The sequence below is a fragment of the Salvelinus fontinalis genome, unplaced genomic scaffold, assembly GCF_029448725.1.
Source record: "Salvelinus fontinalis isolate EN_2023a unplaced genomic scaffold, ASM2944872v1 scaffold_0056, whole genome shotgun sequence".
Taxonomy (NCBI): Eukaryota; Metazoa; Chordata; class Actinopteri; order Salmoniformes; family Salmonidae; genus Salvelinus; species Salvelinus fontinalis.
In genome coordinates this window covers 468,772-485,345 of record NW_026600265.1, presented here as the reverse complement: position 1 = coordinate 485,345, position 16,574 = coordinate 468,772, and the positions used below count along the sequence as shown (strand labels likewise).

General features: G+C 47.9%; 1 protein-coding gene across 3 annotated transcripts in view; it reads right to left on the bottom strand.

Moving 5' to 3' along the window:
• Positions 1-16,574, bottom strand: part of LOC129842598 (pre-mRNA 3'-end-processing factor FIP1-like) — a 49,785-nt gene that overhangs the window by 13,886 nt on the left and 19,325 nt on the right. For all 3 annotated transcript variants that reach the window (XM_055911224.1, XM_055911225.1, XM_055911226.1), the window contains exons 8-13: positions 6,981-7,099; positions 5,925-5,978; positions 2,389-2,488; positions 1,415-1,571; positions 1,138-1,164; positions 258-309 (exon numbers count right to left, since the gene is read on the bottom strand). In XM_055911224.1, coding sequence (XP_055767199.1) covers positions 258-309; positions 1,138-1,164; positions 1,415-1,571; positions 2,389-2,488; positions 5,925-5,978; positions 6,981-7,099 — 509 coding nt within the window. The remainder of the gene's footprint in view (positions 1-257; positions 310-1,137; positions 1,165-1,414; positions 1,572-2,388; positions 2,489-5,924; positions 5,979-6,980; positions 7,100-16,574) is intronic.

The window sequence follows — 16,574 nt, the reverse complement described above, 5'->3', positions numbered from 1 at the left end:
CATGAGCCAATGTTTAAATAGCGTTAGCGTGTTGAATGGAAGTCGATGGGTATCTACTAGCATGCTAACAGATACCCATAGACATCCAGTCAAATATGCTAACGCTATTTAAACAGATCAGCGCTTTTGTAAATAATTGGTTTAACAGATCAGAATTGGGCTGCCTGTGTAAACGCTGCCTTAGATCTCTACACGTACATAGGAGGAGAGAGGCTAGGGCTCAATCTATCCAGGTCTACAAGGTGGAGGTGTCTTACCTGTCCAAGGTGGGGATGAGAGACGGAGGGGGGCCGCTGGGAGGAGGGAAACCTGCACACACAGTGTTACTATTAACACACACACTCTAACTGTTGAGTCTATACCACATTATATCACCACACTGATACATTCTAACTGTTGAGTCTATACCACATTATGACTATGACATCACCACACTGACACATTCTAACTGTTGAGTCTATTCCACATTATGACATCACCACACTGACACATTCTAACTGTTGAGTCTATACCACATTATGACTATGACATCACCACACTGACACATTCTAACTGTTGAGTCTATTCCACATTATGACATCACCACACTGACACATTCTAACTGTTGAGTCTATACCACATTATGACTATGACATCACCACACTGACACATTCTAACTGTTGAGTCTATTCCACATTATGACATCACCACACTGACACATTCTAACTGTTGAGTCTATACCACATTATGACTATGACATCACCACACTGACACATTCTAACTGTTGAGTCTATTCCACATTATGACATCACCACACTGACACATTCTAACTGTTGAGTCTATACCACATTATGACATCACCACACTGACACATTCTAACTGTTGAGTCTATTCCACATTATGACATCACCACACTGACACATTCTAACTGTTGAGTCTATACCGCATTATGACATCACCACACTGACACATTCTAACTGTTGAGTCTATTCCACATTATGACATCACCACACTGACACATTCTAACTGGGTACATTAAGACAGATAAAACCCATATAGTATTCTAATATGTGGAACTCTTCAGTCTTTCCCACATCATGAATGTCATTGTGTATTTTGTGTAGTATTAGTGAGTGTAGTTGGGAATATTGTTCTTACCAGGAGGAGGGACATTCATAGGTATTCCTACCAAATAAAAACAATTGTTAGCAAATTCCTCTCTGTGGGAAAGTTAAACAGGGTGAATATACAAATATATAAAAGGGAGAGAAAGTTAGAGCCTGACAGAGAATGTGGGAGAGAAAGTTAGAGGGAAAGAGACAGAAAGCAGGAGAGAGAGACAGGGAGAGAGACAGAGAGACAGAGAGAGAGACGGAGAGACAGAGAGAGATGGGGGGAGAGAAAGAATGACAAAGTGAGAGAGGTGTAGACTTACTTGGTGGGGGGATGAGAGGTGGAGCCTGGCTGACGTTGGGAGGAGGGGGGAGGAATGGAGGAGGAGGGATGTTAGGGGGGAGGGGGCCAGGGGGGAAGAAGGGGGGCATCTTGTTGGGGTTTGGCTCAGCGTCCGACGACGAGTGTTCCGAAATCACCTAGACAACGAAGAAACAGCCAATCACCACCGGGTATGTGATTCAACAGCCAATGGAATGGTTACATTGACCTCTATATGTCCTTTCATGTGTTAGTGTAGTGTTGTCCCGACACCAGTATTACTACGACACCAGACTAAAAGGTCCTTTAAAAACCTACTTTATAGAAAGACGGTGTGCTATAGCTTTCAAAATAAACGAATGTGACTCCGGGTGTCAACATAAGGTTTTCATAACAGCAGGACTGTTTTCCTCAAGAAATTAAAGATGCGTTCCTGGAAGATTTAAAACTACCTAGATATTCATTTATTTTTTAATTGATGTTTTGGACTCGATGTGTCAATGTATGGCTCATTATTTTATTTAAATTAATAATATATATTTTTTTCTGTTTAGCTCTCATAATATACACTGAGTTTACAAAACATTAAGACCAACTTCCTAATATTGAGTTGTGTGTGTGTGTGTGTGTGTGTGTGTGTGTGTGTGTGTGTGTGTGTGTGTGTGTGTGTGTGTGTGTGTGTGTGTGTGTGTGTGTGTGTGTGTACCTGGATGATATTTCTCTCCAGGTGTGTGTGTGTGTGTGTGTGTGTGTACCTGGATGTTATTTCTCTCCAGGTGTGTGTGTGTGTGTGTGTACCAGGATGTTGTTTCTCTCCAGGTGTGTGTGTGTGTGTGTGTACCAGGATGTTGTTTCTCTCCAGGTGTGTGTGTGTGTGTGTGTACCAGGATGTTGTTTCTCTCCAGGTGTGTGTGTGTGTGTGTGTGTGTGTGTGTGTGTGTGTGTGTGTGTGTGTGTGTGTGTGTGTGTGTGTACCTGGATGTTATTTCCCTCCAGGTTGTGTCTTCGTCGTCCCTCCACTCTGCTGATGGTAGCAGTCCCTCCTCCAATCACGTCGATTGTACCGCTGGTCTTCCTGAACACAAACACACCGTACAACGCGAGTCATTTAGCAGACCATCTTCTCCACAACAACTTACAGGAGCTGTCACGGCTAAGTGCCTTGCTCAAGGGCACACGAGATGTTTCACCTCGTTGGCTCTGGGATTCGAACAAGCAACCTTTCGGTTACGGCGCCCAATGCTCTTAACCACTAGACTACCTGCCGTCTACTCGGTCATTAAAGCTGAGTTCACCGTCTATACTCTCTACCAACTAATACACAGCCACATGCAGAGATCGGGGTACCTAACCCCCACACCACAACAGAGATCGGGGTACCTAACCCCCACACCACAGCAGAGATCGGGGTACCTAACCCCCACACCACAGCAGAGATCGGGGTACCTAACCCCCACACCACAGATCGGGGTACCTAACCCCCACACCACAGCAGAGATCGGGGTACCTAACCCCCACACCACAGCAGAGATCGGGGTACCTAACCCCCACACCACAGCAGAGATCGGGGTACCTAACCCCCACACCACAGCAGAGATCGGGGTACCTAACCCCCACACCACAGCAGAGATCGGGGTACCTAACCCCCACACCACAGCAGAGATCGGGGTACCTAACCCCCACACCACAGCAGAGATCGGGGTACCTAACCCCCACACCACAGCAGAGATCGGGGTACCTAACCCCCACAGCAGAGATCGGGGTACCTAACCCCCACAGCAGAGATCGGGGTACCTAACCCCCACAGCAGAGATCGGGGTACCTAACCCCCACAGCAGAGATCGGGGTACCTAACCCCCACAGCAGAGATCGGGGTACCTAACCCCCACACCACAGCAGAGATCGGGGTACCTAACCCCCACACCACAGCAGAGATCGGGGTACCTAACCCCCACACCACAGCAGAGATCGGGGTACCTAACCCCCACACCACAGCAGAGATCGGGGTACCTAACCCCCACACCACAGCAGAGATCGGGGTACCTAACCACCACACCACAGCAGAGATCGGGGTACCTAACCACCACACCACAGCAGAGATCGGGGTACCTAACCACCACACCACAGCAGAGATCGGGGTACCTAACCCCCACACCACAGCAGAGATCGGGGTACCTAACCCCCACACCACAGCAGAGATCGGGGTACCTAACCACCACACCACAGCAGAGATCGGGGTACCCAACCCCCACACCACAGCAGAGATCGGGGTACCCAACCCCCACACCACAGCAGAGATCGGGGTACCCAACCCCCACACCACAGCAGAGATCGGGGTACCTAACCCCCACACCACAGCAGAGATCGGGGTACCTAACCCCCACACCACAGCAGAGATCGGGGTACCTAACCCCCACACCACAGCAGAGATCGGGGTACCTAACCCCCACACCACAGCAGAGATCGGGGTACCTAACCCCCACACCACAGCAGAGATCGGGGTACCTAACCCCCACACCACAGCAGAGATCGGGGTACCTAACCCCCACAGCAGAGATCGGGCTACCTAACCCCCACAGCAGAGATCGGGCTACCTAACCCCCACAGCAGAGATCGGGCTACCTAACCCCCACAGCAGAGATCGGGCTACCTAACCCCCACACCACAGCAGAGATCGGGGTACCTAACCACCACACCACAGCAGAGATCGGGGTACCTAACCCCCACACCACAGCAGAGATCGGGGTACCTAACCCCCACACCACAGCAGAGATCGGGGTACCTAACCCCCACACCACAGCAGAGATCGGGGTACCTAACCCCCACACCACAGCAGAGATCGGGGTACCTAACCCCCACACCACAGCAGAGATCGGGGTACCTAACCCCCACACCACAGCAGAGATCGGGGTACCTAACCCCCACACCACAGCAGAGATCGGGGTACCTAACCCCCACACCACAGCAGAGATCGGGGTACCTAACCCCCACACCACAGCAGAGATCGGGGTACCTAACCCCCACACCACAGCAGAGATCGGGGTACCTAACCCCCACACCACAGCAGAGATCGGGGTACCTAACCCCCACACCACAGCAGAGATCGGGGTACCTAACCCCCACACCACAGCAGAGATCGGGGTACCTAACCCCCACACCACAGCAGAGATCGGGGTACCTAACCACCACACCACAGCAGAGATCGGGGTACCTAACCACCACACCACAGCAGAGATCGGGGTACCTAACCACCACACCACAGCAGAGATCGGGGTACCTAACCACCACACCACAGCAGAGATCGGGGTACCTAACCCCCACACCACAGCAGAGATCGGGGTACCTAACCACCACACCACAGCAGAGATCGGGGTACCTAACCACCACACCACAGCAGAGATCGGGGTACCTAACCACCACACCACAGCAGAGATCGGGGTACCTAACCCCCACACCACAGCAGAGATCGGGGTACCTAACCCCCACACCACAGCAGAGATCGGGGTACCTAACCCCCACACCACAGCAGAGATCGGGGTACCTAACCCCCACAGCACAGCAGAGATCGGGGTACCTAACCCCCACAGCACAGCAGAGATCGGGGTACCTAACCCCCACAGCAGAGATCGGGGTACCTAACCCCCACAGCAGAGATCGGGGTACCTAACCCCCACAGCACAGCAGAGATCGGGGTACCTAACCCCCACAGCACAGCAGAGATCGGGGTACCTAACCCCCACACCACAGCAGAGATCGGGGTACCTAACCCCCACACCACAGCAGAGATCGGGGTACCTAACCCCCACACCACAGCAGAGATCGGGGTACCTAACCCCCACAGCACAGCAGAGATCGGGGTACCTAACCCCCACAGCACAGCAGAGATCGGGGTACCTAACCCCCACAGCAGAGATCGGGGTACCTAACCCCCACAGCAGAGATCGGGGTACCTAACCCCCACAGCACAGCAGAGATCGGGGTACCTAACCCCCACAGCACAGCAGAGATCGGGGTACCTAACCCCCACACCACAGCAGAGATCGGGGTACCTAACCCCCACACCACAGCTCAGTAACAGGACACTAAAATCAGAAAGGACAACACACAGCAGTACTAATACACATGATGTAGAATCTGTTATTACATGTCTATAACATGGCTATCACCACACACACACACACACACACACACACACACACACACACACACACACACACACACACACACACACACACACACACGTGAGTCATCAATGTGCATACATGTGTTGCATTTAAATGTGTTTACTGTTGCCAAGGTGATGACTCCCGTTGAACTTAACGTTGCCGTGGTAACAATTGCTGGCTACCACGTTGTGCCCTAACGACCTGATGCAACTACGACGTTTGTTACTAGTTTATCGGCTGAGGGAACTGAAAATTAATTTGTTTTTTTAAATAGCATCTGGAAAAGACACACTACTGTACATGGATGTATCAGTGTGTTGTGTGAACAAGCCCCATCCCACTCACGTATAGTAGGACATGTCCTGGACGGGGGGAGCAGTCCACTGTGGGGGGGAGATCCTACCATCAGAGGGAGGAGGGGGAGGGAGAGGAGGAAACAGTTAGACCTCCCCTCACACACTCAGAGGAACTCATTCAGGTGTACAGTGAGAGGAGAACAAAAAAGGAAGCAAGCTTGTGTCTGTCTGCCTGTCCGTCTGTCAGTCTGTGTGTCTGCCTGTCAGTCTGTGTGTCTGCCTGTCAGTCTGTGTGTCTGCCTGTCAGTCTGTGTGTCTGCCTGTCAGTCTGTGTGTCTGCCTGTCAGTCTGTGTGTCTGCCTGTCAGTCTGTGTGTCTGTGTGTCCACTGCCAGACCGTGTTTTGCCAAATCCTCTACCAGAGCTAATACATGAGTCTCTCTCATGTTTCTACCTGTCCTAGGCTAACCTCACCGTCTGTCTCTACCTGTCCTAGGCTAACCTCACCGTCTGTCTCTACCTGTCCTAGGCTAACCTCACCGTCTGTCTCTACCTGTCCTAGGCTAACCTCACCGTCTGTTTCTACCTGTCCTAGGCTAACCTCACCGTCTGTCTCTACCTGTCCTAGGCTAACCTCACCGTCTGTCTCTACCTGTCCTAGGCTAACCTCACCGTCTGTCTCTACCTGTCCTAGGCTAACCTCACCGTCTGTCTCTACCTGTCCTAGGCTAACCTCACCGTCTGTCTCTACCTGTCCTAGGCTAACCTTACCGTCTGTCTCTACCTGTCCTAGGCTAACCTTACCGTCTGTCTCTACCTGTCCTAGGCTAACCTTACCGTCTGTCTCTACCTGTCCTAGGCTAACCTTACCGTCTGTCTCTACCTGTCCTAGGCTAACCTTACCGTCTGTCTCTACCTGTCCTAGGCTAACCTTACCATCTGTCTCTACCGGACCTAGGCTAACCTCACCGTCTGTCTCTACCTGTCCTAGGATAACCTCACCGTCTGTCGGTACCAGTCCTAGGCTAACCTCACCGTCTGTCTCTACCTGTCCTAGGCTAACCTTACAGCTCTTATTCATCTGAGGACCTGTGTACAGCTCTTACCTGGTAGTGTTCATGTTCATGGATGACTTGTAGAGACTGGCTGGAGTGGGGAAGTCAGGTTTGGACGTGTGGATGGGTAAACTCACTTCCTTCTCATTCCCTGTCCTGCCCTGCTGAACCTGAGGGGAGTAGAGTAGGACATCTTTAGGTTTATAACATCTTGGGTTTGACCATTTGACAGTAGTAGGACCTCTTTAAATGGATATCTTGGTTTTAAACAACTCTGGTTTATCTGTTTCACACTGATTATCATATGGCAATTCAATGAGACAGAGAAGGAAGGGAATTGAGAGGAGAAGAGACAGAGAAGGAAGGGAATTGAGCGGAGGAGAGACAGAGAAGGGAATTGAGAGGAGGAGAGACAGAGAAGGAAGGGAATTGAGAGGAGGAGAGACAGAGAAGGAAGGGAATTGAGCGGAGGAGAGACAGAGAAGGAAGGGAATTGAGAGGAGGAGAGACAGAGAAGGGAATTGAGAGGAGGAGAGACAGAGAAGGAAGGGAATTGAGAGGAGGAGAGACAGAGAAGGAAGGGAATTGAGAGGAGGAGAGACAGAGAAGGAAGGGAATTGAGCGGAGGAGAGACAGAGAAGGAAGGGAATTGAGCGGAGGAGAGACAGAGAAGGAAGGGAATTGAGAGGAGGAGAGACAGAGAAGGAAGGGAATTGAGAGGAGGAGAGACAGAGAAGGAAGGGAATTGAGAGGAGGAGAGACAGAGAAGGAAGGGAATTGAGAGAAAGGGAGATCAGAAAATAAGAAAGGGTGTTCCAGAATGTTCCAGGATGGCCTAGTGGTCTGAGCTGCTGCCTCCGGTACACGTGTCTACGGTGTAGGGATAGGTTTAGAAACCAACCAACAAGCTGAATCGCGCTATAGTAGACTAATAGCTGCCATAGCTACGTTATTTATCATCCAATAAGATTATGTAGTACCCGTCTTGAATACATCAAACTGGGAGAAGCTACTTAAGCTAGCTAAGGTTAGCTAGCTAGCTAGGCTAATTGAGGTTAGTTAGCTAGCTAGGCTAATTGAGGTTGGCTAGCTAGCTAGGCTAATTGAGGTTAGCTAGCTAGCTAGGCTAATTGAGGTTAGCTAGCTAGCTAGGCTAATTGAGGCCACAGTGCAGTGGGCTTCCTAATCCTACAGTTACAAATAACAACAACTGCATTCAGAATATGAAGTAGCAGCCTACCTGTTGACTCTTGGTCATTGTAGCCTAAACATCTCCTTTAACTTTTAATTCCGTCATTTTAAATTCCATCTTCCATTGATTAGACATCTCTAACGTTCTGCCACATACAGAGAGGATCTACGGCTGTAGCCTATTGCTGCTTTGATGACTTGTGATTGACTAACAACAACAAACCAGCGGCCGGTACACGCGCCACCCATGAAAAGCAAAAGAGGAGCAGAGGCATAAATGATAACATCGCTCTCGCGTTCAGACCTGTATGGGGGCCCTTCCGGACAAGAGACTCGTGACAATCCGATTCGATCTAGACCCGTGACATTATCTAGAATTCTGGGTCCCAGATCAGGTTTCGGGTATTCGGGTACAGGTGGATCCGTAAAGCCCTCCAAGTGGAGGAGGTGTTGTATCTTAGTGATTTAGCTGGTAGTGGAGGAGGTGTTGTATCTCAGTGATTTAGCTGGTAGTGGAGGAGGTGTTGTATCTTACAGTGATTTAGCTGGTAGTGGAGGAGGTGTTGTATCTTACAGTGATTTAGCTGGTAGTGGAGGTGGTGTTGTATCTTAGTGATTTAGCTGGTAGTGGAGGAGGTGTTGTATCTTACAGTGATTTAGCTGGTAGTGGAGGAGGTGTTGTATCTTACAGTGATTTAGCTGGTAGTGGAGGAGGTGTTGTATCTCAGTGATTTAGCTGGTGGTGGAGGAGGTGTTGTATCTCAGTGATTTAGCTGGTAGTGGAGGAGGTGTTGTATCTTAGTGATTTAGCTGGTAGTGGAGGAGGTGTTGTATCTTACAGTGATTTAGCTGGTAGTGGAGGAGGTGTTCTATCTCAGTGATTTAGCTGGTAGTGGAGGAGGTGTTGTATCTCAGTGATTTAGCTGGTAGTGGAGGAGGTGTTGTATCTCAGTGATTTAGCTGGTAGTGGAGGAGGTGTTGTATCTTACAGTGATTTAGCTGGTAGTGGAGGAGGTGTTGTGTCTCAGTGATTTAGCTGGTAGTGGAGGAGGTGTTGTATCTCAGTGATTTAGCTGGTAGTGGAGGAGGTGTTGTATCTCAGTGATTTAGCTGGTAGTGGAGGAGGTGTTGTATCTCAGTGATTTAGCTGGTAGTGGAGGAGGTGTTGTATCTTACAGTGATTTAGCTGGTAGTGGAGGAGGTGTTGTATCTCAGTGATTTAGCTGGTAGTGGAGGAGGTGTTGTATCTCAGTGATTTAGCTGGTAGTGGAGGAGGTGTTGTATCTTACAGTGATTTAGCTGGTGGTGGAGGAGGTGTTGTATCTTACAGTGATTTAGCTGGTGGTGGAGGAGGTGTTGTATCTCAGTGATTTAGCTGGTAGTGGAGGAGGTGTTGTATCTTACAGTGATTTAGCTGGTGGTGGAGGAGGTGTTGTATCTTAGTGATTTAGCTGGTAGTGGAGGAGGTGTTGTATCTTACAGTGATTTAGCTGGTAGTGGAGGAGGTGTTGTATCTTACAGTGATTTAGCTGGTAGTGGAGGAGGTGTTGTATCTTACAGTGATTTAGCTGGTAGTGGAGGAGGTGTTGTATCTTACAGTGATTTAGCTGGTAGTGGAGGAGGTGTTGTATCTCAGTGATTTAGCTGGTAGTGGAGGAGGTGTTGTATCTTAGTGATTTAGCTGGTAGTGGAGGAGGTGTTGTATCTTAGTGATTTAGCTGGTGGTGGAGGAGGTGTTGTATCTCAGTGATTTAGCTGGTAGTGGAGGAGGTGTTGTATCTCAGTGATTTAGCTGGTAGTGGAGGAGGTGTTGTATCTTACAGTGATTTAGCTGGTAGTGGAGGAGGTGTAGTATCTCAGTGATTTAGCTGGTAGTGGAGGAGGTGTAGTATCTCAGTGATTTAGCTGGTAGTGGAGGAGGTGTTGTATCTTAGTGATTTAGCTGGTAGTGGAGGAGGTGTTGTATCTTACAGTGATTTTGCTGGTGGTGGAGGAGGTGTTGTATCTCAGTGATTTAGCTGGTAGTGGAGGAGGTGTTGTATCTTAGTGATTTAGCTGGTAGTGGAGGAGGTGTTCTATCTCAGTGATTTAGCTGGTGGTGGAGGAGGTGTTGTATCTTAGTGATTTAGCTGGTAGTGGAGGAGGTGTTGTATCTCAGTGATTTAGCTGGTAGTGGAGGAGGTGTTGTATCTTAGTGATTTAGCTGGTGGTGGAGGAGGTGTTGTATCTCAGTGATTTAGCTGGTGGTGGAGGAGGTGTTGTATCTCAGTGATTTAGCTGGTAGTGGAGGAGGTGTTGTATCTTACAGTGATTTAGCTGGTGGTGGAGGAGGTGTTGTATCTTACAGTGATTTAGCTGGTGGTGGAGGAGGTGTTCTATCTCAGTGATTTAGCTGGTAGTGGAGGAGGTGTTGTATCTTACAGTGATTTAGCTGGTAGTGGAGGAGGTGTTGTATCTTACAGTGATTTAGCTGGTAGTGGAGGAGGTGTTGTATCTTACAGTGATTTAGCTGGTAGTGGAGGAGGTGTTGTATCTTACAGTGATTTAGCTGGTAGTGGAGGAGGTGTTGTATCTCAGTGATTTAGCTGGTAGTGGAGGAGGTGTTGTATCTCAGTGATTTAGCTGGTAGTGGAGGAGGTGTTGTATCTCAGTGATTTAGCTGGTAGTGGAGGAGGTGTTGTATCTCAGTGATTTAGCTGGTAGTGGAGGAGGTGTTGTATCTTACAGTGATTTAGCTGGTAGTGGAGGAGGTGTTGTATCTTAGTGATTTAGCTGGTAGTGGAGGAGGTGTTGTATCTTAGTGATTTAGCTGGTAGTGGAGGAGGTGTTGTATCTCAGTGATTTAGCTGGTAGTGGAGGAGATGTTGTATCTCAGTGATTTAGCTGGTAGTGGAGGAGGTGTTGTATCTTACAGTGATTTAGCTGGTAGTGGAGGAGGTGTTGTATCTTACAGTGATTTAGCTGGTGGTGGAGGAGGTGTTGTATCTCAGTGATTTAGCTGGTGGTGGAGGAGGTGTTGTATCTCAGTGATTTAGTTGGTAGTGGAGGAGGTGTTGTATCTCAGTGATTTAGCTGGTAGTGGAGGAGGTGTTGTATCTTACAGTGATTTAGCTGGTAGTGGAGGAGGTGTTGTATCGTACAGTGATTTAGCTGGTAGTGGAGGAGGTGTTGTATCTCAGTGATTTAGCTGGTAGTGGAGGAGGTGTTGTATCTTAGTGATTTAGCTGGTAGTGGAGGAGGTGTTGTATCTTACAGTGATTTAGCTGGTAGTGGAGGAGGTGTTGTATCTTACAGTGATTTAGCTGGTAGTGGAGGAGGTGTTGTATCTTACAGTGATTTAGCTGGTAGTGGAGGAGGTGTTGTATCTTACAGTGATTTAGCTGGTAGTGGAGGAGGTGTTGTATCTCAGTGATTTAGCTGGTAGTGGAGGAGGTGTTGTATCTCAGTGATTTAGCTGGTGGTGGAGGAGGTGTTGTATCTCAGTGATTTAGCTGGTAGTGGAGGAGGTGTTGTATCTCAGTGATTTAGCTGGTAGTGGAGGAGGTGTTGTATCTCAGTGATTTAGCTGGTAGTGGAGGAGGTGTTGTATCTCAGTGATTTAGCTGGTGGTGGAGGAGGTGTTGTATCTCAGTGATTTAGCTGGTAGTGGAGGAGGTGTTGTATCTTACAGTGATTTAGCTGGTAGTGGAGGAGGTGTTGTATCTTAGTGATTTAGCTGGTGGTGGAGGAGGTGTTGTATCTTAGTGATTTAGCTGGTAGTGGAGGAGGTGTTGTATCTTACAGTGATTTAGCTGGTAGTGGAGGAGGTGTTGTATCTTAGTGATTTAGCTGGTAGTGGAGGAGGTGTTGTATCTCAGTGATTTAGCTGGTAGTGGAGGAGGTGTTGTATCTCAGTGATTTAGCTGGTAGTGGAGGAGGTGTTGTATCTTACAGTGATTTAGCTGGTAGTGGAGGAGGTGTTGTATCTTAGTGATTTAGCTGGTAGTGGAGGAGGTGTTGTATCTCAGTGATTTAGCTGGTAGTGGAGGAGGTGTTGTATCTCAGTGATTTAGCTGGTAGTGGAGGAGGTGTTGTATCTCAGTGATTTAGCTGGTAGTGGAGGAGGTGTTGTATCTTAGTGATTTAGCTGGTAGTGGAGGAGGTGTTGTATCTTACAGTGATTTAGCTGGTAGTGGAGGAGGTGTTGTATCTCAGTGATTTAGCTGGTAGTGGAGGAGGTGTTGTATCTCAGTGATTTAGCTGGTAGTGGAGGAGGTGTTGTATCTTAGTGATTTAGCTGGTAGTGGAGGTGGTGTTGTATCTTACAGTGATTTAGCTGGTAGTGGAGGAGGTGTTGTATCTTAGTGATTTAGCTGGTGGTGGAGGAGGTGTTGTATCTTAGTGATTTAGCTGGTAGTGGAGGAGGTGTTGTATCTCAGTGATTTAGCTGGTAGTGGAGGAGGTGTTGTATCTCAGTGATTTAGCTGGTGGTGGAGGAGGTGTTGTATCTCAGTGATTTAGCTGGTAGTGGAGGAGGTGTTGTATCTTACAGTGATTTAGCTGGTAGTGGAGGAGGTGTTGTATCTCAGTGATTTAGCTGGTGGTGGAGGAGGTGTTGTATCTCAGTGATTTAGCTGGTAGTGGAGGAGGTGTTGTATCTTACAGTGATTTAGCTGGTAGTGGAGGAGGAGTTGTATCTTAGTGATTTAGCTGGTAGTGGAGGAGGTGTTGTATCTCAGTGATTTAGCTGGTAGTGGAGGAGGTGTTGTATCTCAGTGATTTAGCTGGTAGTGGAGGAGGTGTTGTATCTCAGTGATTTAGCTGGTAGTGGAGGAGGTGTTGTATCTTAGTGATTTAGCTGGTAGTGGAGGAGGTGTTGTATCTTAGTGATTTAGCTGGTGGTGGAGGAGGTGTTGTATCTTAGTGATTTAGCTGGTAGTGGAGGAGGTGTTGTATCTTACAGTGATTTAGCTGGTAGTGGAGGAGGTGTTGTATCTTACAGTGATTTAGCTGGTAGTGGAGGAGGTGTTGTATCTTACAGTGATTTAGCTGGTAGTGGAGGAGGTGTTGTATCTTACATTGATATAGCTGGTGGTGGAGGAGGTGTTGTATCTTACATTGATATAGCTGGTGGTGGAGGAGGTGTTGTATCTTACAGTGATTTAGCTGGTAGTGGAGGAGGTGTTGTGTCTTACAGTGATTTAGCTGGTAGTGGAGGAGGTGTTGTGTCTTACAGTGATTTAGCTGGTAGTGGAGGAGGTGTTGTATCTCAGTGATTTAGCTGGTAGTGGAGGAGGTGTTGTATCTCAGTGATTTAGCTGGTAGTGGAGGAGGTGTTGTATCTTAGTGATTTAGCTGGTGGTGGAGGAGGTGTTGTATCTCAGTGATTTAGCTGGTGGTGGAGGAGGTGTTGTATCTCAGTGATTTAGCTGGTTGTGGAGGAGGTGTTGTATCTCAGTGATTTAGCTGGTAGTGGAGGAGGTGTTGTATCTTACAGTGATTTAGCTGGTAGTGGAGGAGGTGTTGTATCTTACAGTGATTTAGCTGGTGGTGGAGGAGGTGTTGTATCTTACAGTGATTTAGCTGGTAGTGGAGGAGGTGTTGTATCTCAGTGATTTAGCTGGTAGTGGAGGAGGTGTTGTATCTCAGTGATTTAGCTGGTGGTGGAGGAGGTGTTGTATCTCAGTGATTTAGCTGGTAGTGGAGGAGGTGTTGTATCTCAGTGATTTAGCTGGTAGTGGAGGAGGTGTTGTATCTTAGTGATTTAGCTGGTAGTGGAGGAGGTGTTGTATCTTACAGTGATTTAGCTGGTAGTGGAGGAGGTGTTGTATCTCAGTGATTTAGCTGGTAGTGGAGGAGGTGTTGTATCTCAGTGATTTAGCTGGTAGTGGAGGAGGTGTTGTATCTTACAGTGATTTAGCTGGTAGTGGAGGAGGTGTTGTATCTTAGTGATTTAGCTGGTGGTGGTAGAGGTGTTGTATCTTACAGTGATTTAGCTGGTAGTGGAGGAGGTGTTGTATCTCAGTGATTTAGCTGGTAGTGGAGGAGGTGTTGTATCTTACAGTGATTTAGCTGGTTGTGGAGGAGGTGTTGTATCTTACAGTGATTTAGCTGGTAGTGGAGGAGGTGTTGTATCTCAGTGATTTAGCTGGTAGTGGAGGAGGTGTTGTATCTCAGTGATTTAGCTGGTAGTGGAGGAGGTGTTGTATCAGTGATTTAGCTGGTAGTGGAGGAGGTGTTGTATCTTACAGTGATTTAGCTGGTAGTGGAGGAGGTGTTGTATCTCAGTGATTTAGCTGGTAGTGGAGGAGGTGTTGTATCTCAGTGATTTAGCTGGTAGTGGAGGAGGTGTTGTGTCTCAGTGATTTAGCTGGTAGTGGAGGAGGTGTTGTATCTCAGTGATTTAGCTGGTAGTGGAGGAGGTGTTGTATCTTACAGTGATTTAGCTGGTAGTGGAGGAGGTGTTGTATCTTAGTGATTTAGCTGGTGGTGGTGGAGGTGTTGTATCTTACAGTGATTTAGCTGGTAGTGGAGGAGGTGTTGTATCTCAGTGATTTAGCTGGTAGTGGAGGAGGTGTTGTATCTTACAGTGATTTAGCTGGTGGTGGAGGAGGTGTTGTATCTTACAGTGATTTAGCTGGTAGTGGAGGAGGTGTTGTATCTCAGTGATGTAGCTGGTAGTGGAGGAGGAGTTGTATCTTAGTGATTTAGCTGGTAGTGGAGGAGGTGTTGTATCAGTGATTTAGCTGGTAGTGGAGGAGGTGTTGTATCTTAGTGATTTAGCTGGTAGTGGAGGAGGTGTTGTATCTTAGTGATTTAGCTGGTAGTGGAGGAGGTGTTGTATCTCAGTGATTTAGCTGGTAGTGGAGGAGGTGTTGTATCTCAGTGATTTAGCTGGTAGTGGAGGAGGTGTTGTATCTCAGTGATTTAGCTGGTAGAGGAGGAGGTGTTGTATCTCAGTGATTTAGCTGGTAGTGGAGGAGGTGTTGTATCTTACAGTGATTTAGCTGGTAGTGGAGGAGGTGTTGTATCTCAGTGATTTAGCTGGTAGTGGAGGAGGTGTTGTATCTCAGTGATTTAGCTGGTGGTGGAGGAGGTGTTGTATCTCAGTGATTTAGTTGGTAGTGGAGGAGGTGTTGTATCTCAGTGATTTAGCTGGTAGTGGAGGAGGTGTTGTATCTCAGTGATTTAGCTGGTGGTGGAGGAGGTGTTGTATCTCAGTGATTTAGCTGGTAGTGGAGGAGGTGTTGTATCTCAGTGATTTAGCTGGTAGTGGAGGAGGTGTTGTATCTCAGTGATTTAGCTGGTAGTGGAGGAGGTGTTGTATCTCAGTGATTTAGCTGGTAGTGGAGGAGGTGTTGTATCTCAGTGATTTAGCTGGTAGTGGAGGAGGTGTTGTATCTCAGTGATTTAGCTGGTAGTGGAGGAGGTGTTGTATCTCAGTGATTTAGCTGGTAGTGGAGGAGGTGTTGTATCTTACAGTGATTTAGCTGGTAGTGGAGGAGGTGTTGTATCTTACAGTGATTTTGCTGGTGGTGGAGGAGGTGTTGTATCTTAGTGATTTAGCTGGTAGTGGAGGAGGTGTTGTATCTCAGTGATTTAGCTGGTAGTGGAGGAGGTGTTGTATCTTACAGTGATTTAGCTGGTAGTGGAGGAGGTGTTGTATCTCAGTGATTTAGCTGGTAGTGGAGGAGGTGTTGTATCTTACAGTGATTTAGCTGGTAGTGGAGGAGGTGGTGTATCTCAGTGATTTAGCTGGTGGTGGAGGAGGTGTTGTATCTTACAGTGATTTAGCTGGTAGTGGAGGAGGTGTTGTATCTCAGTGATTTAGCTGGTGGTGGAGGAGGTGTTGTATCTCAGTGATTTAGCTGGTAGTGGAGGAGGTGTTGTATCTCAGTGATTTAGCTGGTGGTGGAGGAGGTGTTGTATCTCAGTGATTTAGCTGGTGGTGGAGGAGGTGTTGTATCTTACAGTGATTTTGCTGGTAGTGGAGGAGGTGTTGTATCTCAGTGATTTAGCTGGTAGTGGAGGAGGTGTTGTATATTACAGTGATTTAGCTGGTAGTGGAGGAGGTGTTGTATCTTACAGTGATTTAGCTGGTGGTGGAGGAGGTGTTGTATCTTAGTGATTTAGCTGGTAGTGGAGGAGGTGTTGTATCTCAGTGATTTAGCTGGTAGTGGAGGAGGTGTTGTATCTCAGTGATTTAGCTGGTAGTGGAGGAGGTGTTGTATCTCAGTGATTTAGCTGGTAGTGGAGGAGGTGTTGTATCTTACAGTGATTTAGCTGGTAGTGGAGGAGGTGTTGTATCTTACAGTGATTTAGCTGGTAGTGGAGGAGGTGTTGTATCTCAGTGATTTAGCTGGTAGTGGAGGAGGTGTTGTATCTTACAGTGATTTAGCTGGTGGTGGAGGAGGTGCTGTATCTCAGTGATTTAGCTGGTAGTGGAGGAGGTGTTGTATCTTACAGTGATTTAGC